General features: G+C 33.7%; 2 protein-coding genes across 5 annotated transcripts; one reads left to right on the top strand and one right to left on the bottom strand.

The window, feature by feature from the left end:
• Nucleotides 1–555: 555 nt before the first annotated feature.
• LOC146538730 (RNA pseudouridylate synthase domain-containing protein 1-like) lies at nt 556–8337 on the bottom strand. Of its 4 annotated transcripts, XR_014878087.1 has the most exons (7): nt 7980–8334; nt 7479–7565; nt 6584–6821; nt 6337–6495; nt 5839–5956; nt 1289–1445; nt 556–777 (listed from the first exon to the last, which is right to left on the bottom strand). XR_014878087.1 is itself a non-coding variant. In XM_085187359.1 (6 exons), exons 1-6 carry the CDS (start codon nt 8070–8072, stop codon nt 5287–5289), a joined length of 900 nt encoding a protein of 299 aa, XP_085043485.1. In that variant the 5' UTR covers nt 8073–8328; the 3' UTR covers nt 4172–5286. The 4 variants fall into 4 exon arrangements, 3 of the variants coding, with proteins under 3 accessions (XP_085043485.1, XP_085043487.1, XP_085043486.1); XM_085187359.1 differs by lacking the exons at nt 556–777; nt 1289–1445 and adding an exon at nt 4172–5491 and having other exon boundaries at nt 7980–8328; XM_085187361.1 differs by lacking the exons at nt 556–777; nt 1289–1445; nt 6337–6495 and adding an exon at nt 4172–5491 and having other exon boundaries at nt 7980–8337.
• A 275-nt stretch (nt 8338–8612) lies between these two features.
• On the top strand, nt 8613–16810 carry LOC146538729 (zinc finger protein 711-like). Its single transcript, XM_085187340.1, has 11 exons — nt 8613–8851; nt 11126–11254; nt 11662–11856; nt 12271–12462; nt 13266–13384; nt 14122–14218; nt 14779–14894; nt 15054–15165; nt 15506–15607; nt 16102–16233; nt 16722–16810. The coding sequence occupies exons 1-11, from the start codon at nt 8747–8749 to the stop codon at nt 16788–16790; spliced, it is 1368 nt and encodes a 455-aa protein (XP_085043466.1). The 5' UTR covers nt 8613–8746; the 3' UTR covers nt 16791–16810.
• The last annotated feature ends 8061 nt before the right edge of the window (nt 16811–24871 follow it).

The following is a 24871-nucleotide window of genomic DNA, read 5'->3' as shown; positions in this document are numbered from 1 at the left end:
GTAAAGATGAAGTATGTATAATAACTAGGTATAACAAATAAATTTGTACGATATTACAACTTTTTTCATTTTATCTTTTAATTACTTTAGAGGCGGGTACCGGCCCCGACTTTTTATAGGCCATGGATCCATTTTATATAATTGTTGTTATTTAATTAAAATTCTATTTCAGTAAGTACCTATAGGTAACATTTTGTTAAACTTTCTTTAACATTTAGTTCATTTCAACCAGTTAAACAAAAGAGTTATATCAATTTACTTTCATACGTAGACTACTATTATTGGCTCGAGACTGTTGTTATATCATCGTTGCCAGCAGGAACCACGATGTAGGTATAAAAAATAAACTATCTAATCGCATTTCTTGTATGGCGGGTGATAAAAGATTCTGCACCGTCCGCCAAATTTATAGTCATACGAGGCCATGTCTTAGGAATCATTGCTTTCGCAACACCAATAAAATATTTATAAAAAAAGATTATATTTTATATCAGCTAAAGGTTGCTCTCGAACAGTGGTGATACATACTTCTAGTAGTTTAATAAAACTAAGTCAAAATATAACAATTTTATGCATATTTTCTGTACAGTGCAATCGCTGACCAGATGATGATGCTCATAGCCCCAAGAACCATTCCTGTGGTAGCGATGCATTTGAAGTGTCGACCTATAAACGAATCTTCTCCGTAGAGACGATTGTTCTGTCTCAGAGCGTTGTCGTAGGCGGGGCCTTGCACATCTGTTTTCTTCAAATTCATGCCAATGTTCTTGTTGCTTGCTAAAATACAAGAATAGCCGTTAATCATACATTGAAATTCCATGTCATTGTTTTCTTAAAGGTTGATTGTGAATCCAAATTTCACTTTATAAATGCCATTGTATTTTCTTTGAAAGGTTTTTCTAAAATGCAAGAAAATCATAATATAATGATTTATTGTTAAGATACGTCTGTTCACCCTCCGAATAATGGAAGAAGCGACGGCATCTGTAACTATTGGGGAGCACCTCCTAATATGTAACACAATCTCTTTATTACTTATGCACTACCGTTATATCCTGCTCTAAGTTTATGTCAGTTAAGGTTACCTGTAAGAAATCACTAACAGTGATAAGGTCGCCTTTGCATACCACTCTGTCTTTTGTTTTACTATTTACTTAGTTATGTGTTTGTTTATGTATGCAATAAAAAGTTTTATCTATCTCCGTACACTATCGATACATTACCGATACTGGACGATCTCTTGTAATATCTTATTGTAACGATATAAAAAAGATAAACAAATAATTACATTATGTTGCAATAGCAGAATCACTTTAGAAATGAGGACAATGACCGCACAGTCCGATTATTACTAGTTTACTATTCATCTAGTGACAGTGCTGTAGTGCTGTTGACATGTCCACGAGGAATATTCGCACGGGCGGTCTGAGTTCCTGTTCCAGTATCTAAAAATTTATACAATATTAATTAAACGAATATATCTCTACGCATCTAGTTGTGAGAGACAAGACGTGGCAAAAAAATGCATACACTTTATATTAAAAATCAAAGCTTTATCAAATCTTTATCCTTTGAATTAGGCCATTAGGCTATATGTCAGTAGTGTACATCTACATAAAGCTACCACCGGTTTGTGAGGCAGTTCTCCCGAGAACAGGCCGCAATCAGCTCAACAGATGTGCTCTTATACTTACAAATGCTTGAGTAGATCCGAGGCTACCTCTAGTTTATTCAGTTTGATAATTTCAAATTGTCTATATATCAAGTATCGACATATATGTTTATTAGTGCAAATAAAAAAGTAAGAACAATCAAATAAAAATGTTTATAATCACTTACTTACATCAACACAAGAAAATACGAGAAACAATTGGTTACAAAATATTAATTATAAACTTAATATTACTAAACGCTATGTATAATAATTATGGTAACGAACACTCACACCGTTTAATTTCTCTTTCTGTTTATTTACATTAAATATATATATTTTTAAAATTCTTTCGATTCAGCAAAAACAATTTACAAGAAAACGTCAAAAAATATATCGTCTTGAAATTTCTACAATGAATATAAGAGGTAATGTTTTATTTTTTAAACTTATTGACAGCAAAATATGAAAAATGTATAATATCGTTAATTTGAAAAAAGGTCAAGCGTGAGTCGGGTTTACAGGAATCTTATATAAGTGATAAACTTATGTTTGCATGGGTATGCACTCGCGTTGTATAAAGTAAACTCTAAATATAAGTTTGTATTATTTTTTTCGGTGATATAATTATATATCTCCATTTTTTTTTATTTGTATTGGAAGTTCTCACTTCTTTTTGCGGCAAATATCATACTAAAAAGATTTAGAATCTTATTTTTTTTGTGAACCAAGGGACCGACAACCTGAATATATGATACTTTCTTTTTTTAACCGACTTCTGTAAGAAAAGGAGGTTATCAATTCGACTGTATTTTTTTTTTATTTTTTTTTATGTTTGTTACCTCATAACTTTTTCTGGGTGAACCGATTTTGAAAATTTTTTTTTGTTTGAAAGGTGAAGCTTCCCGAATGGTCCCATTTTTTTTGGTCCATGTCTGACAATGGTATCCATGAGAAAATCACATAAGTCTTAAATTTGCATTATGCATGTGCGCGACTAATAGCCGAATAACTCAATGTCGCGCCAACCGATTTTGATGATTCTTTTTTTATTTGAAAGGATACACTTCAAGGATAATTTGGTGAAAGTTTGGTTAGGTTTCGATTATGGAATCCGGAGAAAATTGAGAAAGTTTGTTTTTTTTGGTCAAAAATTAATTATACTGTAATAGTTACAAGCAAAAACTTTTTAAATTGATGTCAGAAGTGAGATTCCTGATCGTTGCATTTCTTTTCAACCAATCTCAAAAAAGAGGATGTTCTCATTTTCAACCAACTTCAAAAAAGGGAGATTCCGAATTCACCCGAATACTTTTTATGTTTGTTCTTGTCAATATACCAAAATGTAACTTTGCACAAAAATAATAGCTAATTAAATGAAGTTTTACATAGAACAATCACAACCACTCGTTGACAACCACTACCACCACCATCACCACTCGTTCAAGAAGCATCATTTTAAGATCTACTCATCACTAAAAATCGTAAAATAAATTAATTTTTAACAAAAACAAAAACCGACTTCTAACAACGAACTAAAAAGTGAAAAATAATTATATAAAGATTTTATAATTTTGAAGTCGGTGTCAAACTAATGCTACAATGCAACCTTTACTACAATATCTAATTACTAAGCCTGTTTGTTTTACTTGGCACCGACTTCAAAATTATAAAATCTTTATATAATTATTTTTCACTTTTTAGTTCGTTGTTAGAAGTCGGTTTTTGTTTTTGTTAAAAATTAATTTATGTATGTTCTTGTCAATATACCAAAATGTAACTTTGCACAAAAGTAATACCTAATTAAATGAAGTTTTACATAGGACAACCACAACCACTCGTTGACAACCACTACCACCACCATCACCACTCGTTTAAGAACCATCATTTTAAGATACCCGTCACTTAAAATCGTGAAATAAATTAATTTTTAACAAAAAAAAAACCGACTTCTAACAACGAACTAAAAAGTGAAAAATAATTTTACAAAGATTTTATAATTTTGAAGTCGGTGTCAAACTAATGCTACAATGCAACCTTTACTACAATATCTAATTACTAAGCCTGTTTGTTTTACTTGGCACCGACTTCAAAATTATAAAATCTTTGTATAATTATTTTTCACTTTTTAGTTCGTTGTTAGAAGTCGGTTTTTTTTTGTTAAAAATTAATTTATTATTTATATTATTTTTAGCTCCCTCTACACAAATTTAAAATCAATGACGCTGTATCTCGTACACAGGCAGGTGTAGGCAGGTGTAGGCAGGTGTAGGCAGGTGTAGGCAGGTGTAGGCAGGTGTAGGCAGGTGTAGGCAGGTAGGTAGAGGGAACCAGTATTAAGACACTCCGTTCCCTACCTCCACACGGTTTTAAGAATCCAGCGCAGTACGTGAGGGCAGGGAAGAATTCTAAATATACGCGGTTGATCCGGTTAGTTTTCTTTAAAATGTGTTATAATTATATTATTAAATGATTGTAATAATTTGTGTATTCAGTTCACGCTTACATAAAAAAAAAACATTTAATAGAGAGCAATATTTATTTGCGATTTACAATATAATTATAAATACATTTACACACAATTTACATTTTACCTCTACACGTACGGACATACATTTTAAATAATAAAACAGTAAAAATATTTTGTCTGTACATTTAATGTTTTTGACTGAGATAAATAGAGGGATACTTAAAAAGATTAATAGAAAGCAAAGATATTTTTTTTTTAATTTCTTGTCTGTCTGTCTGTATGTATGATCACGCTAATCTTGGAAAGTACTGAACCGATTTACTTCAAACTTTCATCAATTGCTTTGTTTTAACTCAACTTAACATCTAAAGTTTATTTTATCAAAATTGGTTCATTAAAAAAAAGTTATCGATATTTGAATGAACTCAAGGCATGAATTTACCTGCTAATATAAAGCAATCGATATCTATACTTATAATAAATCTATATTTGTTTTTGCGATAAATCTGTATTTTAAAACAAAGAGGAGGTTCTCAATTAAATATTTTCGATTTCCATATTGGATTATTCGTTTCGATTTGAGTAGTTATTGTAATATGCAATCATTACAGTTATTTTAGTAAAGAATACTATAAATCCTTACAATATTACATTTAAGGCTGTTTCTGAACGAGTAAATTAAATTAGTCATTGACATCAACACGTATGACTGTCAGTAATTTCTGTTTATTAAATGAATAATCATGTAGATCAAGCGGGCGAACCCCCTGGCAGGCCGCTATTAAGATAATATATTCAAATATCCACACCTAGGATTATCTCATAGACGTAACAAAAATTGTTAATCCAAGTGTGAGAATATTTTAGAAAACCTAAAATTATATTATTACCAAAGGTATTTTTGGAAACCGTCTGACCACCATCAAAAGGTCCGACACCGGTTTCTACTGGTACGTTTTTGTTAAATATTTTTTAACTCTAGTATTGGAATGGCAAGAAATCCAAAAGTAATATATGTTTGTATTATCAATTTTAAAAAATCTACGGTAAATATACTCAACACGCAATGCCTCCAGAATTCGGCAGAAAGTGGGGAACGGAGTGTCTAACACTAGGTTCCCTCTGTATACCCTGCTGCGTGCGGGATACAGCGTGAAGCTGATTTTTACGGTAAATATGAAAATTCCTCATATTTAATCCCATGAATGTAACTCGCATCGATCACATCACAGGCCATTCTGAATTCTGCTAAATTCCTATAATCATGTTTTAATTTTTCCGGTATCCATTTGTTTATAAATTGTGGATCAGAGAAGAACGGTTCTGGGGTCTGTATATCTAAAGGATTGTCTTCGAAAGGTAATATTAATCTGAAAAAAAAAAACAGGATTTAATCTTAATTTGTTTAGCTTAGTTTAGTAGCGTAGCCAGAAGAAACCTATTAGGATATCCTATCTTATACTTCCGATAATCCGAGTAGAGTGACAGATGGTAACAAGGAACTTTTTCCTGTTACCTAAGCGAGGTAAAGTGGGAACACCGGGTTAGAATGGGATCCAAAACTGTCACGTTTATATTCACATATCAATTAATGTAATTGAAAATTGTTGCTAAGCTTAGTTTGTAAACAAATAACACTCTTTACATCGATAAAGAGCTAGGTTTGTCTCTATTGAAAGTGTAATTTATAACAAATGACAAACGACACCCATGTTACCTATTGGCATGCAGATACATTCGATGCGGGTAGATGTCCAACGCGTTGCTGTACGTGTAGTCGCCCAGGACCGTGTGCCCGATGGACGCGCAGTGCACGCGGAGTTGGTGACGACGACCTACAGTGTCAACCCAGAGCGCACAAATAGAAAGATTATTTAAATAAATATTTAATTTCATCGAGTGGGAATCAAACCCACAACCATTGGCGATTACAATTTGTGCCTCTGCGCCACGGCTGGCCTATATATTTTTATAACATAGATAAAAAAGAAATATTTTAAACCGTGTTTTTTTTTTTATTTGTTACATTATTTTAACTTAACACATCTCCTGCATTTTGCGGAGTAAGATGCTTAGCATTAGCACCAAATGTATTATAATCGTAAAAAGTTATATAAAGTATATTATTATCATAATAACACGATCATTTGATGACACTATACTCGTTTCATCAAACGATTTCAAATTCAGCAATTACAGTGAAAATGAAGCCCACCTGTGACAGGTTTCAATAGCACGATAGTTATAGGGTCTTCATTATAATAGCCAGTCTCCAGCACCAGCAGCCTGGTGTGCGCCGCACGAGGACGTTCACACGTTGTTTGATACGATAATGCTGACATTTTATGTTTATTGCCCACTGAAGTGTTTAGACCTGGTTTTTGAACAATATTGGTTCGATCAACTATAGATGATAAGCGTTTACGTTAGGTTTGTAATTGTAAGTGAGTGACTCGTCTCACCTATTGCATAGCGAACATCAGCCAAATCAAAGAATATGTGTCCTCTGACAATCGCCAAATAATATTTTCTACTTAGTCTCTCTTCGAATAACTTTCCCGCCTTCGCCGCCGCCGCTTTGTGCTTCGCTATACATAATATCCCACTGGTAGAGTAGTCGAGCCGTTGTACGAAATATAGGGGGTTTGATGAATTTGAATGGTGTGAATCGTGAGAAGCGATGTGGCAAGCAACTGTATTCTAGAAAAATAATATACAAATTATTGGCTTCGGTTATTCCGTATACTTTTTTATTAACATCCATTTAGCATATGTGTACCTATGTACAGTCTAACATTTAGGATGAACCTTAAGCCCACCACCACCTCACGGCTTAATTCGGGGGGGTAATGACAAGTTCAATAGCAACTAAAACACAACTCCCGGACATGCAACAAAGGAATGGAGACAACAACAGAATATATTTCCTTTCCCCCGCCGCCGCGCCGGCCAGCACCACCACGACACCACTGCAAAAAGCACAAAACTACATACATACTCGTATACATCAAGAAGCAACAAACCAAATATAATTAAACCCAATGGCAATAGAGACAAACAAACAAACAGCTTTAGCTTAAAACAGCTAAGAAACAAATCAACACCCAGGATCTGCATTATAAATGCATATGTGAGATCCCTAGCAACTACAGAGGAGAATAAGCACAGGAGGACATGTTCTCACTGACTGAGGTAAGACACACGCACAGCCGTGTGCGTACAAACGGAAACTTGGACAGATGTTTATTTTCGTAATTTTCTCGATTTCTTTTAAAATTTGAAATTTAGACTTAAAAATATTTCATTGAACACGTGTTTCATGAATTATTAGAATTGACCCCTGAGGGTGCAAATAACCAGGCGAAGCTGCGCGTGTCTGCTAGTATTCCATAATCTTGTTGTTATTCTTCGTTTTGTTGCATACAATACCAAATACTCGTATGTCTGTAATGGTTATTGTCTCATTACATACGAGCCCATAAATGTTTCCGTAAAAACTACTTTTTCATTATTTTTCTTCTAATGTCTTATTGACATTTAAATAAGGCAATTTCCATTATTTCCAACATTTATTCTTGAATGCTTTATTAATTCATTCAGTAAAGGGTTAAGTAAACATTTTCAAACTTCTTTATTATCAGAGACCAATTTTGATATTCAATTATGCTTTGTATTTTTAAAAATATTATTTTAGAAATTTAACTATATTAAGTTACACAATAAGTACATTAAAAAATATCGATACTAAATCGATTACAAAAAACAAACCTCGATAACCTATTCACATCACTACCATATTTTCTTTTTTACAAGTAAACAAAACATAACCTTAAAAATACAATAAAATATAATAAATACCTTTTCATAAGTGTCATCCGAATTTATATACATATCATACGGCTTATACACAATAATATAATCCCCACTTTCGTATAACTTCTCTACAACCATTGTTTTTACGTAAAAACTCAAATTAAGCTTTCACTTGTAATTTTCGTTATAAATAATTGAACGTTGGTTTTCTAGCATATATATTATTCTTTTCAATCTTTATTTCAGGCATGCAATTGTAAATTGTGGGACAATAACGCAAAACGAGAGTCCGAAACGCCGCCTGTATTGCTTTGTCTAGGCACACGTTCAAAAATTCCTCCCACTGCATTTTGTCCCGACAATTTAAAATTTAAAATTATTATTTCTACATAACACACAATTATACACTACGTTCATTATGTGACAATAATTACCTTTTTTCATTAAAATAGGTTTTATATAATGTATTTCTGAACGTAATTTGTACATTTAGTTAATATAATAAAACTTTACACTATTTTGTAATAAGGAAAATATTTGTTTCTTATCCTCGATTATTTCGACTATTATTATTAAGTTTAGATTAATTAAATTGTAAAAGGAATAATCGTTAAAAATAAAATTCATGTATTAACAAATAGCAACATTAATAACTGTCAAATTAAATTAAAACAAATACAGATAAAAAATGCAATCCTAATTCCTAAGCCTAACAAAAGCTTGAATGCTTATATTGTATGAAGTTAGTTTTGTTTTAAAATTAATTAAAATATCAATTAAAAGCACGATTTTTGTGTTATATAAATATAATAATGACTGATTTATGCATAGCTTGTTTATGTACGGGACGTTTACTCTTTTATATAGAAGGAACAGAAATTTACGAACTATATAAACAAATTTTGAGGGAGATTTCGGTAAGTAAAAAAAGGCCTTTTAGACTTAATATGTTGAAAAATTATTTTATTTTGTAAGTTATAAATAAATACAGAGGTATAAAAATAGAGGATATAAATGTAGAGGTTTATTTTTATATGTCCAAACATTTAACATATAAAAATAAACAAACCTTTTTATTTTTGTTATATTTTCAGTTATGTTTATTATTATAATATTCTTAATATTTTAAATGAACAGTTAAATTAAACAATACATGGTATTAAAAATTGGGACTATTTTAATTGAATATATCAGGTTTATTTCAACAAATTTATAAAATTATTGAAAAGATCTAAAACTTATATTTATATCGATTTTACATAATACTGTAGGCATTTGCTTGAAATTTTTTATTTTTGAATTTCCTTAAGAGAGGAATGCGATGTTTTAACACTATTCTTTCGGTCTACTCTTCAAATATGGTAGATGCACGACGATAGAACTTAGAGAGAGGACCTTGCACTTGCAGAGGAGAATGTACATTTAAACGGACTTTTGAAACCTTCTTATTAAATCTACACTTGAGTCTGAAGTAATGCTCCAATCACTTTAGAATTAATTCAATCCCCCAACCTGGGCAATTAAACATTTTTATATCCCCATTCTGGTAAGACATGTGTTGTTAAGTTCCACCATTCAACATGTGCAATGCAAGATAAAGTGTGAACTTATAAGACTTATATACTTATAGACTTATAAACATGCATATTGAAAAGTTAATGCAGCCAGAACAGACATGACTCACTACTTCTTAAAGTGGGATTCTAAGAGGATCTCAATCAATGTGTATGTGCTCTTAGATATTCAAACATTTCCCTTAAATAAGGCGGAGGCTTATGGGTAAATAACAAACAGTATAGCTTGACAAATACTCTAAGAAGTATGTGACAATGTGACTGGCACAAGTTAATCTTGCGCATATACAGTTGTATGCATAATGTTGAGTATGCAGGGTTTGTTGTCGAGAAGAGAGTTTGCTAACATAACTTTAGTAGCCATAGGTAAATCATTTATTCTGTATGGATAATGATAGTGTTTGGTCCAGGTGTATTCCAATATCTTTGACTGTACTGTAATATGGGACATTATCAGTGGCAGATGTTCACAGTCAATCTGTGCTGTGTGCAATTGTGCTAGTGCTCCCTATTGATATTGCTTGCAATTTTATGGGGTTAACTTACAGGCCATAAAACTTACTCCGGTCCGCAATTGAAAGGAAGAGGGGGAGTTGTTGTTTGGGCAATTAAACATTTTTATATCCCCATTCTGGTAAGACATGTGTTGTTAAGTTCCACCATTCAACATGTGCAATGCAAGATAAAGTGTGAACTTATAAGACTTATATACTTATAGACTTATAAACATGCATATTGAAAAGTTAATGCAGCCAGAACAGACATGACTCACTACTTCTTAAAGTGGGATTCTAAGAGGATCTCAATCAATGTGTATGTGCTCTTAGATATTCAAACATTTCCCTTAAATAAGGCGGAGGCTTATGGGTAAATAACAAACAGTATAGCTTGACAAATACTCTAAGAAGTATGTGACAATGTGACTGGCACAAGTTAATCTTGCGCATATACAGTTGTATGCATAATGTTGAGTATGCAGGGTTTGTTGTCGAGAAGAGAGTTTGCTAACATAACTTTAGTAGCCATAGGTAAATCATTTATTCTGTATGGATAATGATAGTGTTTGGTCCAGGTGTATTCCAATATCTTTGACTGTACTGTAATATGGGACATTATCAGTGGCAGATGTTCACAGTCAATCTGTGCTGTGTGCAATTGTGCTAGTGCTCCCTATTGATATTGCTTGCAATTTTATGGGGTTAACTTACAGGCCATAAAACTTACTCCGGTCCGCAATTGAAAGGAAGAGGGGGAGTTGTTGTTTGACTTAAAAATATTATTTTCAGTTTAGAAAATGAATGCTGATTTAAGATTTAAAAGAAATGTTGATTGTACTAACTATAGGTTAAAAATAAATGTATTGATTTGAAGTTTATGCTATATGCTTTATTTTATTAACTTTATTTAACACATTCTTCAAAGGATTTCTTTGAATATATATTGTTTTATCTTCCATTTTTATACTGTCCTAGCTATACACTGCCAAGTAAATATAAGTACTCAAACCCAATGTACCTATAAACCGAATAATTCGGCCAAATATAAATATTGAAAAAGATGTAGAATAGGCGCATCTTTAGTTAAAATATATGAATTTGAATATAATTATATTTTCAGATAACAGAAGACATGCTCTCAGTGTGCGTCCGCGTATGCTGGGAATGCCGAGCGACACTGCGCAAACTAAACAAATTCAAAAACCAAACTCAACAGTGCTACCAGGAATTAATCATGCATGTTCATAAGGTATTATTTTCAATATCCAGAGGGTGATCTTGCTAGTAACCTGTCCGAAAGCTTACATTTCAGGCCACTGCGGGTATGCGACCCCGGATTACTCTAGCTACTGCTGTTGCATTCCTATTTCCTGAAACAGTAGTGACTTGATTACCCTTTTCCTTATTATCTTCATCACCTCCTATAGCGGACGCCACGCTAAGACCGACGGGAGATCCCGGTTTGTCCCAGTTCGTTGTGTTTGATTTAGGGAGGCCCTGCTTCCCCCAATCCGGAGAAAGGACTAGAAAAGGTGTCCTAAAAAGGCTTAACCCTCCATACCACGGCACATTTGGGAGAATGACATATTATCATTACCCTGCATCCGTTTAATAAATGAGAATATATGTTTCTAAAACTGCTTTAATTATTTCCAGAACACCTCTGAAACAAAATCATATCCACGACCCTCTCATCTACAAATACAATCTATACACAACTATAGCTTCCCAGAAGTAGACGTTAAATTAGAGACTATAGAAATGGAGGTGAAAGATGAATATGATACCCATTTTGAACCTGAAACCTTTGTCAATAATTTAGAAGTAGAAAAAATGGAAGAAGTAGTAAAGGTAAAAACTTAAATTTGTGTTTAATACATAAAACGAGAACTTGAATATCCGGACCTCAGTTACACGGATTCGCGATTATCCGGAGTATCAACTGTGGATGCTTGATCTCACATCCACACATGGTATCACGTATCCACAAATGTATTATGTCATCTAGTATGTGATGTCACATCCACACATGTGATGTCACATCTGCACATATGATCTGACATCGATATATTTGTGGATGTAAGATCACAGTGGTAGACATGTACGTGTTGTCCAAATTTACTCCAAGTTTTCATAGAAGTTGAGTATTAAATTACTCACTCTTTCTTGTTGAGATATTTGATATATGAATGGTTTTACAGTAAATGCAATCTAAGTAAAGAATATATTTTAATTTAATTGAATATATTTTTTTCTTTTGAAAAGCCGCCAAAAAAGAAATCGAAACAAAAAGTAAAATTAAAAAAGAAAAAAGCCATAAAGGTGACTGTAGACGAACCAGACCAGGAAGAAAATATTCCACTCGTAATGGAAAAGATTTATGAATGCAATCAGTGTGAAGATACCTTTAGTAGTGATATGGAATTAGAAAAACATGTAGAAGTTAATCATATAAGGGTAAGTTTTTATACTAGCCTACATACTAATGAGTTAGTCAGATAACTAATACACTAACTAAACAGTGACTCAGCTAACTAACTAATAAACTATCTAAATAAAGTAGCACACTACTTAATTAACTAACCAATTAGCCACTTAACTATTCAGCTTCACGCTGTATCCCGCACATACTACTACACACAGCAGGTGGAGGGGAGGCAGAGGGAGCTAGTGTTAAGACACTCCGTTCCCCACTTTGCAGGCATTGCGTGTTGAGTGGCAGAACACCTAACTATTTAATTAACTAACTAACTAATTATCTGACTGTCAAATTAACTAGCTAACTAAACTATTGACTAGCTCACTAACTAGGAAAGTAACAACCTGTCTAATTACATATGTAATAAAGCTTAAGAAGCTTAATTCCACTCATCTCTTGATCTTTTATCATTGACCACCGGACGCGCGCAGCTAGTGGATGATAATAATATGGTACCATCGAACTGATTTGACGATGGAGCCTGGAGGTGGAACCCTGCGATGTCAATTAGTATAGCCAGAGATGAACTTAAGCTTTTCAATGTATCATATCTTGCATATAGCAGGGCAGGCAGAGGGAAACTGGTGTTAAGACACACTGTTCTCCACACTGCGTGATGATGAGCGGAACTCAACGCCGCACATTGTCCGGCAGAGCGGGGAAATGAAAAAAGGAATTAATTTCCCTTTGTGGGTATTGTTTATAGTCATTTACCACTTCGATTCGACAGCTATATAATAGATGATTTTTTATTTTTTTTAATATTTATCTTTTATTTCAGGTACCGATAAAACAAAATGGCGTCAAACAAAAAATTAAAGAACAATTACCGGAGAAACCACAGTGTGTGGAATGCGGGAAGATATTTAGTTCGAAGAAAACTTACAGATATCATTTAAAGTGAGTTTAATTATTTTATTTTTTATATGAAACTTTTATTTATTTAATATAACGTATGCGGGATACAGCGTGAAGCTTGGAACAATAAATGCAAGCAACTAAATAAATATGTATATGTAAATATATACAGGATGGAATTGTCAGCACCACTTTAAATGAAACCACAGTTTTAACTACTCTATAAAAGCCTAATATAATTCGGAAAAAAAAATTATTCCCAAAAATTAAAAAGTTATTTTTTGAAACAAAATAAATAATTAAATTATCTTTTTAAAATAAAACGCCATTTGTAAAGTATAACACACACGCACACACTTACCTGTCAAAGCGGCAACGTCGTACCCTTATGTGTGCGTCACACGAAATTCAGGTATGGATAAAAATCGTGAAATGAAAAAAAAATCCTACGTCCAAACTGTTGAGGTACCTTGTTTAATTTCTTAGGTGTGGGTTTGAAATATATTACCCTATATGCAGTTTTAATAAAAGAAGCGCTGCCTCTTCCACCCTGTATATTTTAATAAGTTTAAAGTTTAAGTTATTTAAATTAGCAACCAAATTTGTACAAATATCTCAAGAAGTCTTTAAAAAAAGAGTGTGTTTAATCTTAAAATATATCCTAAGATGAATCTAAAGATTTACCTTAAGATAAAATTCGAAATTGTAACTGATTTTAAAGATTTTTACATTAGCTGTGTCTTGTGGATTTCTTATAATATATAATGTTTATTGTACAGTGTACTCCACAAAGGTCAAAATCGTTATCCGTGTCCTCGTTGCGGGAAAGTGTACCAGTGGAAGTCTAACTTGGGGAGGCATTTAAGAACACATAAGGTACCTTTAAATGTCTATTAGTTGTTATATGTTTAGATTGACACTAGAGATAGTCTAAAAGGGGCACAAAGTGTAGCTGTAAACACGACTGTTTGTACGTTCGATCCCCACTCGACGAAATTAAATACATATTTGTTTAAATTTATATTTTTATTTCTTCGCTCTGGTGCTGAGGTAAAGCGCGGCGTTGAGGCGCCGCTCAACACGCAATCGCAGCCTCCAGAATTCCCTCTGCCAACTCGGCTGTGTGCGGGATACAGCGTAAAACTGATTTTTTATTTATTTAATTATAATAGACATATGGTATGGTGGACAAGTGGTGGTGGATAAACACACTCCGGTCCCCATGTACCGCCGAAATTTGGACATTATCTATTCAGTGGCGGAACTTAACACCGCGTTTTGTCCTGTTACCAAAGTGAGGAAATGAAGATGTTAAATAATTAATTTACCTGGGTGATAATCGAACCGTCGCGTTAATAGTCACAAAAGGTGCTGCAGGAAAACAGGCCTACTCCCGTAATATTTAATATAATTTGTTCGATATTTCCGGTGGCAAGGCGCGCGACGCGGGCGAGCTGCACTGCGCGGCGTGCGACAAGGCGTTCGCGTCCGTGGCCACCTACCGCCAGCACCTGCGCGTGTCGCGGCGCCACGTGCGCGAGGCCGACTTCGCGTGAGTGCCCATGGACTCAGCTGCTCGCTTTGCCTCGTTACTAGAGCTAGGAAATTAATATATTAAATATTCGAGTGGTAATTGAACCCACAACCCATCGCTTACAGTCGCACTCGCTTGGCCTCATTTATAATATTAATAGAATAATTTTTAATTCAGTTTCATGTGCAACGAGTGTGGCAAGAAGTTTGTGAACAAGACTCGACTCCGAGACCACATCGACTGGGAACATCTCAATAATATTAAGTTTAAATGTCAATTGTGCGATAAGGTACTTGATTTTTTTATTGAATTATATATATTTGTATTAATTGCTTCATTCATTCATCAACTATATCAACTAAAAAATTTTTTTTTCACTTTAACTCTTTATCCCACATATATATTTTTTTATGCCTTTACAATTTTATGTCTTAAACGTTGAAAATCACACTTTTATTACCAAATCAAGAAAATAAAAATAACTCACTTACTTGAGTGGAAATCGGGCCCACAATTATTGAGCTTACAGATCTGTTCTCCATGCCACGTGGCTATAACGTGAAAGTAAAATAAAACGATATTCATTCACTCATTCATTCGTTCTTTTTCTCTTGTTGTTCTCTTGCCAGCCATTCAAATGTCACACGTCACTGTACGTGCATATGCAGAACGTACACCGGAATAAAGAGAAGAAGGACAATCTGTGTCACGTTTGTGGGAAGTCATATCAGGTAAGAAGAGATAGCTTTCTATCTTCTCTCTCTTTAGATTAAGGTAGAAATAAAGATCGAGAAAGACATCGAGACAAAGGCAGGGAAGAAGGGAAAGTTAGAGACAACTGTAGATATAGAGGTAGAGCTTACTAGATAGAAAAAATGGTTTCAAAACTTTTAAAGGACATATAAGATATCTTATATCTCTAAGATTATATGGAATTCTACTATAAATAGGTTACATAATAAATTATTGTGTATATTATAAGAACCTTTTTCTTTCGGTCGGAGTTGTACGAACTTGGGAACTTTCAGGCTGTCTGTCTTTTCTTTTTGTATGATCAATACATATTCGTAAAGTTACTAGTTATGGTCAAATGAAGTGTTGTTATTTACATATAATAAATAATGAGTATGTCATAGATGGCAGGAGTCTTTCAAAATTTTAAAATGCATATATCTGTTGTTTAGAAAGCAAGCAGCGAAAATGCATTTTTTATTGCCTTTTCCAGAACGCAGCTAAACTAAAGTACCATATAATAGCGATGCATACGCGCGAGACGCCCTACCACTGCGCGCTCTGCGGCGCCACCTTCGGCTGGTACTCCTCGCTCTACCGCCACGTGCGCGAGGTCCACCATAAGGTGCCTACACACAAACAGACACACACATACACACATGCGAGGCACCCTAACACTGTGCTCGCACATTTTACGCATTTTGAATATTTTTTTTACAAAATATGGAGAAACTTTACCCCTATTTTAGCTACATTTTCATATCTTTTTAAAATTAAATAAATCGGCTTCACGCTGTATACCGCACAGAGCAGGCAGGCAGCGGGTAGGCAGAGGGATCCTTGTCACTTAATACACCACTTTCCTCCGAATTCTGGAGGCATTGCGTGTTCAAAGCCTCGCTTTGACTAGACAACAGAACTCAAAAATGAAAATATAAATGTAAATGAATATTTTATTTCCTTGAGCGGGGATTGAACCCACAACTAGCCGCATTTTTAATTTTTAAATATAATATGGCATGTTATCGTGTCATGTCATGCCACTTCATACGACATCGATATAACAATGTACAAAATATAAATATAAAAAAGTATTATATTTTTTACTTCCAGATGAAATTACAACGTAAAAAAACAAAGAAGATCAAGAAGTTAAATGAAACCACAACAGCTCATATATAAATATATATTTTTAATACATACTTGGTTGTTTTATTATATTCTTTCTTTTCTTTATTGAATTGGTTTGTTATGTTTTTTTTTTATCCCTGATTGATCTAGTTGTTTGTTGTTTGAAAAATATCAGATCTTTTCTAGTCGTTTATCTTCGCTTCTTTTGTTTGGGTTTTTAATTATTATTTATTTTAGTATTTGCATTAAGCTTTCTTCGTCTAAAATGTAATAAAAAATAAAATTTAAAATGATAAACAAATATATAATAAAAGGAATAAAGAAATGTTAATACTAACGTTGAGGCCAGCAGCGCAGAGGCACAAGGATGTGAGTGTAACGCAACGGTTGTGGGTTCGATCCCGACTCGAGGGAATGAGTTATTGTTTCTTACTATTCTTATTTCTTAACTCTGGCACTAAGGCAAAAGCCCGGCATTGTGTTAATATCCGTGTATCCCGCATGTAGCGGGGTAGGTAAAGATAATGTAATGTTAAGACACTTCGTTCCCCACGCACCCCCTGAATTAAACCCACGACAATCGCACTTACAATGAAGAAACAAGCTACAATGAGAACCGTCTCCTGACCATGGTCGTAGCGAGTTACGGACAGACACCCCCCTATAGAAAGGTCCCTTTTGTCTATCTTGCTAGAATAAATGCAGAAAGAAGCTTAAATTGCTTTTAGACACTATAATAGCATATAAGAGAATTACATTTAATAAAGATTTTATCTCAATTAGTCAATTATATCGCTTATAGCAGAAATGCTGATTCACCATTATCATTCCATTCCAAAAATTTTGTGGTGCGTGATTAAAGGAGAGTTATAATACTAGATTACTTCAACTCAAAATATTAATATGAAATAATCACCTGGTGGGGTTGGCGCGTGAAGTGCTAACTGAACCCCCCCCCCCCCCAACGATCGTGCTGCCATCGAATTAGTGGATTTAAGAGCTTATTTTTCAATTTAAAAGTTTTCAAGCTAACTTACACTTAAAAGCCGCTAAATCTGTGGCGCGAATGTTGGCAAAGATCTACTTTTCCACATTGGAGCTGGAACACTACATACCTTATGTTAGCGTTATAATGTAAAGTTATTTTTATTAGTATTTTGTTGTTAAACTTTATTAGAATTATGGTATAATAATTCTAATAAAGTTGTTATTTTCTTTGGCTTAAATTTTTAAATAATATTTTGTGAAGTCAAATGACACAATTTTGTTATAATTGTATTTGTCAAGATAGTTGTTGATTTGACTAATAATATAAAAGGCATGGAATTAGTAGTCGGGATTCATTGCCTCCTCCGCTCAGCCTACAGGGCCAGCAGATCCCTTGGAGCCCCCACGCCACCTACCTGGGAGTGGTGATAGATAGGAGGTTGACCATGACGGGGCACATCCGCAAAGCTGCCAGCTCCGCCAAGACAGCGTTGTTCCTGCTGCGTCCTCTTCTTCGTTCGCACCTGCCGCTGCGAACAAAACTGGCGCTCTATAAGACATATGTGAGGACTCGCCTCACATACGCGTCACCGGGGTGGTACTCCCTTGCCAGCCCTCGCCAACGAAACATCCTGCAAGTGGTCCAAAACTCTGCCCTAAGGCGAGTCACCCAGGCCCCATTCTTCGTCCGCAACCGAACGCTCCACCGCGATCTCAAGATGGAAAGCCTGGAGGAGCACATCGGCCGGCTCGCGTCCAACGCGTTCCGCCGTGCCGATGTATCAGACCACTTGCACCTTAAGGATATCGCCCCGTGGCACTCAAGACCACCAGATGCGCGCCGTCTCCCCAGGGATCTCCTCTCCCCCCCAACATCCGATTCCTGAGCTGTCGCCTCGGTCGCTGGTCGCCTAAGCTGGGCCTCTCTCGGGTAGCCGAGGGTCTCACCCGGCTGGGCTGACCGCCCAGGCGACTCTAGCTCATCCTCCCCCTCCTAGCCTCCATCTATCCTAAAATTACTCCCCTCTCGGTCAAGTAGCGCCTCTACAGCCACAACCCGAAGACGCACCCATTTTAATAGGTGCAGAGTGATACCCGGCAATAGGGACTCTCCCTGATGCCGCTCCCCTCGCTCCCGCAGTGTGAGCAAGAAGGAAGATAACACGATAGAGTCGGGATTCATTCCTTGCCTGAGCCTCGGCAAATACACTTACTTTACGGCACAGTGGTATCTATCAATAAAGTGTTGGAACCGAATGGTTGTTTCTGTTATTAACCTGAAGAAGCTTTTAGTTCAGAAGTGGCGAGTGTTTCCACGTTAACACATCAAGAGGTCATATTAAGGCCAGTATCAATTATTTTTTATTATCTTTATATTAATTGAAATTAACAGTATGCATTAAGATACCTATGTACAATAGGTACACATATTGTTGTTTTTTATATACTTATTTATTTTGTAAACTGATACAACTGGGTGTAAGTTTCAGATTGAGTCACGAGTGTAAATTGAAATTATCATGAAGGTGTAAGAAGACGCAAACGTGAACGTGGGCCAATCTTGGGTCGTAAGCTGAGTTCGCGCTCGTCTAGCAGATACCGATTGAGATGGCATCATCGAGCTTCGAGGTCACCTTTCGAGCGAATTGCAGTTATCAACTTTCATTAGAGCCACGTAGCAGTCACGAGCGACGAAGAAGAATGTTGGTGAGTGAATCATCTAGTTCTGATAGTGGATGTGGAATAAAAGATACGACTCCGTTCGTACGAAATAATATTAGCGTTGATAAAGAAGTACCTACATTCATAATTAAAGAAGTAATTAACCTACTCATACTTAAAACAATTCTATCAACATATATTACCTACGAATACTTCTAATACGATTCCCGAATTTAAACGCTCAAATGAAGAACAAACTTTGGATATTTGGTTAACGAGAATAGAAAACTTAAAGTATAAATAGCCAGGAACTCAATTACTCATTGATACGTCTACTTTATACCTAAATATAATGAACTTTTAGAAACGAAATTATCATGAAATGAATTTATTAAATAGATGAGAAATGAAGGGTAAAAAGGCTATTGATTTGTATTATTGATGCTACAGAGGATTGTAGAATACGATTAGGAGCACAAGTTGGAAATTTTGTAGTTTGTAGTTCCAGAAGATTTACTAGCCTACTTGAAATTCAGCAAGTTGGAAGATGAATATTTAAAATCATTAATAACTTGTATTATTTGTTACAATTACAACAACGGTTACAAAGAAATGCTAAAATAAAAATAATTCTTAAAGTAAGTTGCGGGCATTTTAGAAAATAAATATATAATAGATGCCTTTTGTTTAAAATTTAATTTAAATTCTTTAATGAGAAATAAGTAATATCATTTTCGAAATTTACGTTTCGCTGAAAGGTTTTGGTAAATACTTAAAAAAAACTATCGGTAAGCTATAGATTATTTAAATTCAAAATGAAAATTTAAATAAATTCAAAATGTTTCAACTAATATTAAAATTCTTATAATACAAGATAATTTATTAAAAATATCCAGTATTATTGAGCCATAATTTTACAGTGCATAATGGTATTGTACTAATTAAAGCGGATAAAAAAAAAAAATAATTTACCAAAAATAAAAATGTTGTGAAAGCGGTGCTGGAAAAAAAAATAAATAAAAAAATACTTAGTTCAGTCCCATTAGAAACAGAATAAAATATTGAATCATGTAAAGTGTATGTAAAAGAGTTTATAAGAGTAGCAAAAGAAATCATTTTTGATAAACTTAAGTGAACCTTATGAATTCTAAAAAAAATCGTGATCAATTAAATATTTTTAAGTCTGAATTTTAAATTTTATAAAATCCGAGCTGCTTTTAAGTTATTAAATTTTAGAATATGTTCAAATTTCGTTCGTACGTATAGCGTTTACGGCTGTGCGTGTGTTAGAAAGCGTGCGTATTACCTCAGTTGGTAAGAACATGTCCTTTTAAAGGATTAGAGTACAATTAATGGAGGACAAACATATAGTAAATATTAATAAGATAGAAGCGACTGTAGAGCAAAATTTTGAAAAAAAAACATGTGTTGTTGGCGATGTATTGAACTCGAGTGATAAAATAAAAATATGAAAAATTATTTCGTTAATATAGTAAATAATTTTCAATTAGGATGTTGGGCTTAGGTTTAACTCATTTTAAACAAATGACATCAACTTAAAAAAAAAAAATCATCACCGTCGTATATTACAGCCGGCAAACGACTTAAACAAAAAAGAGATTTTAATAACACGGGTGGTAAGATGATGGTCATGGTGGATCAAAATAACAACTTAGATAAAAGAATAGAAACAAAAGTTAACTGAAATACAAAAGACAGATGGCGAGATTTTAAATATAAAGCGTATATTAGACGACAGTGAAATTGAAATGATATTTACAAGAAAAAAATCAAAATTATAAAAAAAAAAAAGGAATGGTATATAGTTATTCATAACAGATTCAAATTGATAGTTCCAAAAGTTGTTAGGCGGCAATTGTTGAAAAAAAATTGATAAATCTGTCCACACCATTCACCATAGACCACACTAGTGGCCCGCCCGCTTAAACTACATGATTATTCATTTAATAACCAGAATTGACTGACAGTCAAATGTGTTGATGTCAATGAATAAATATGATTCGTTCAGAAACGGCCTTAAATGTTAATAAATTATTTATTTTGGTGAGGATTTATAATACTCTTTGTAAAATAAAAACTGCATATTAAAAATATATATATATACCCGAATCGAATATCGAATCGAAAATAGTTAATTGACAAACTCCTCCTTTTGGAAGTCGATTTAAAATACACGTTAAGTATAACTATAGGTGTAGATTGCTATATATTCGTAGGCGAACTAATGCCTTAAATTCATTCAAATGATGATAGTTTTTATTTATAAACCGATTTTGCTAAAACAAGATGATTTAGATGTTATGCTGTGTTAAAACCGCAATTCGTGTAAGTTAAGTAAATCGGGTCAGCACTTTCCGAGATAAACATAATCATATACAAACAGACAGACAGACAAGAAAATTTAAAAGATATAGACATTTTTGCTTTCTATTATTCCTTTTAAGTGTCCGTCTATCCATTTCAGTCAAAAGTACTAAATGTACAGATAAAATATTTTTACTGTAGAATATAAAATTGTTCCCTTTATTAATGCCTCTAAAGAAACTCATATATAATAGACGCTAGCGGACCCGGACGTGGCTACGCCTGCTTGAAATATAAGAATATAATTTCTATAGAAATAATTTCAATCTAGATGAAATGCTAAAAGTGACTATTTTCATAAGGATTAATATCAAAATGTCGCGGTAACGGTTGCGTAGCGACGCGACGTTTGTTATTATCATGGCAGAATAAATTGCATGTCAAATTAGAAAGTACTTTAAAATATATGAGTATATATGTGTAATGTAATGTTATATAGCCTATAGCACTTCTGAAGAATGCAGCTTTTATACAAAACAAAAACAATGTAAATCGGACCAGTAGATCCAGAGATCTTAGCGTTCAAACAAACAAACAAACAAACTCTTCCGCTTTATTATATTAGTATAGATTTATTACTATAAATGCTGTCAAAAATACGAAAACAACTTTAAAATTACTAAATCATTATTTTAGTTTATTTGAGAGTTCCTTCATTCACGAGTAAAAGCTTTCTAAGCTTTAAAGAATTTATTGAAACGCATAAGAACAGTCGTGTATTAAATGCAGTTGCTACATCCCGTACAAACGGACAAGTAATGTTATAACAACAATGTTAAACATAATTGTCAAGAAAATAGAAATGAAAATAATACTCAGGCGGTGGAAAAAAATAAGAAAAGAAGTAAATTTACGAATAACAAATGATCAGAAAAAACAAGAAAATAAATAACAGTGGCGTAAGAAGGTTAAAAGAGCGCGAGATTCTCTGCGAGATGTCTTCAAAGATAAACCCGACAAAATGAACATTGTCATAGTAAAAATAGTGATGGACATACGATAGGAACGAGAAATAAAGATAAGCTTGTTACGCCAAGTTTTCGCCTCCAAAAAGTTAATAAATCTTTTATCGGTCTGAGTATACGTGTATATAATAAAATTCCGCAGTGTATTCTTAATTTGCCACTTCCAAAATTTAAAGTATTTGTAAAAAAAAAACAAAGAAATTCTAACAAGTAAAGCTTATTACACTGTACAAGAATATTTAAAGGATATACATGTATGGGAATGTAGTGCAGGATAGCTGCCAGCCAATGTAATAGTAAAATATACCATTGACTTTCAAAAGAGCAACTGTTGAGTTTCTTGCCGGCTCTTCTCAGCAGAACTGCCTTCCGAGCCGGTGGTAGCTTTTTGTTTATATGTTCATGCGACGATTCAAGAGTGCTTATAATAAGTTTTTTTTAATTAAAGAATATTTTGAATTTAATAACTACAAAGTAGGTGACTACTAGGTGGTTGGGGTTCAACGCGATATTAAGATTAAAAATGGTAAATAAAAAAAAAAGAACTTGTAGCAAGATTATAAGGATCATACCTCAATTACTAAAAGTGGAAAATATCAAGGAGTATTTTCAGTTCATAAAAATGTTTCCTTGGATATCTTATAATCGGGATCGGTTTAAATGATACTGATGATGACTTGATTGACTCGGTTGACTAGTCTTTAGATTTAGAGGTTTAATTTTTGATGTAGTTAATAGTAGATGCGCAAGTGATGAAATTGAGCAAGGAAAGAAATTGAGCAAATGTCGAAATTAATAATGAAGTTTTGAATGATTATGAAAGTTGATAAAGAGTGTAGGAAGAGTTTATGGTAAAGTTGATAGTTTTAGTGATGGAATAAATAATTGTGAGGAGATATGAATCTCCTCATGTTGAGTAGAGATTTAGAACATGAAAATGATTATGAGTAAGTATAGGTGCCCATGAGACCAATAAGCCGGATGAGTGCATCTAGCTAGTGCATCTAGCTTACATGATAATCTGTACACACATGAGGCCGATAGGCCAACTAAGGAGTGTAACAGATATTAAATTGAATATGATAATGACCATGATTATGATAAATAAACAATTGTGAGGTGATATGAATCTCCTCATGTTGAGTAGAGATTTAGAACATGAAAATGATGATGAGTAAGTATAGGTGCACATGAGACCGATAAGTCAAATGATGAGTGCATCTAGCTTACATGATAATCTGTACACACATGAGGCCGATAGGCCAACTAAGGAGTGTAACAGATATTGAATTGATAATGATAATGACAATGATAATGATAATGATAATGACAATGATAATGACAATGATAATGACAATGATAATGACAATGATAATGACAATGATAATGATTTAGAATAGTTTAGTGAGTAAGAAATTGATGTAATATGATTTTAGTTTGGGTGTACATGAGACTGATAAGTCAAATGATGAGTACACCTGGCTAAAATCATAACCTGTTCACACATGAGGCCGATAAGCCAACTATGGAGTGTAACAGATATATCTGTGTTGTTTAAGTTTTTTTTTTCTCTTTTTGTTATAATTATTTAATTGTATATGTAATTGTAGGAACAATTAATTGTAAGATGGCCGAAAAGATTAAGTTTTATATACATGAATGTCTGTTTAAATTTTGGTTATTTTTTTTTTCTCTCATTTTTCGAGGGGACTCGAAGGTAAAGGAAGGCCGAGCTGTTAGCGTTATAATGTAAAGTTATTTTTATTAGTATTTTGTTGTTAAACTTTATTAGAATTATGGTATAATAATTCTAATAAAGTTGTTATTTTCTTTGGCTTAAATTTTTAAATAATATTTTGTGAAGTCAAATGACACAATTTTGTTATAATTGTATTTGTCAAGATAGTTGTTGATTTGACTAATAATATAAAAGGCATGGAATTAGTAGTCGGGATTCATTCCTTGCCTGAGCCTCGGCAAATACACTTACTTTACGGCACAGTGGTATCTATCAATAAAGTGTTGGAACCGAATGGTTGTTTCTGTTATTAACCTGAAGAAGCTTTTACTTATACAATTACCTAGGTTTTATTGACTGTCTGGACGCCCCCGAGGTATTTAAAAATGAAACAA

Source organism: Heliconius melpomene, chromosome 6 (genome assembly GCF_056956725.1).
Source record: "Heliconius melpomene rosina isolate 202511_hmr_F chromosome 6, ASM5695672v1, whole genome shotgun sequence".
Taxonomy (NCBI): Eukaryota; Metazoa; Arthropoda; class Insecta; order Lepidoptera; family Nymphalidae; genus Heliconius; species Heliconius melpomene.
Note: the sequence above shows the minus strand (reverse complement) of the source record. Positions and strands in the feature narration are given on the sequence as shown.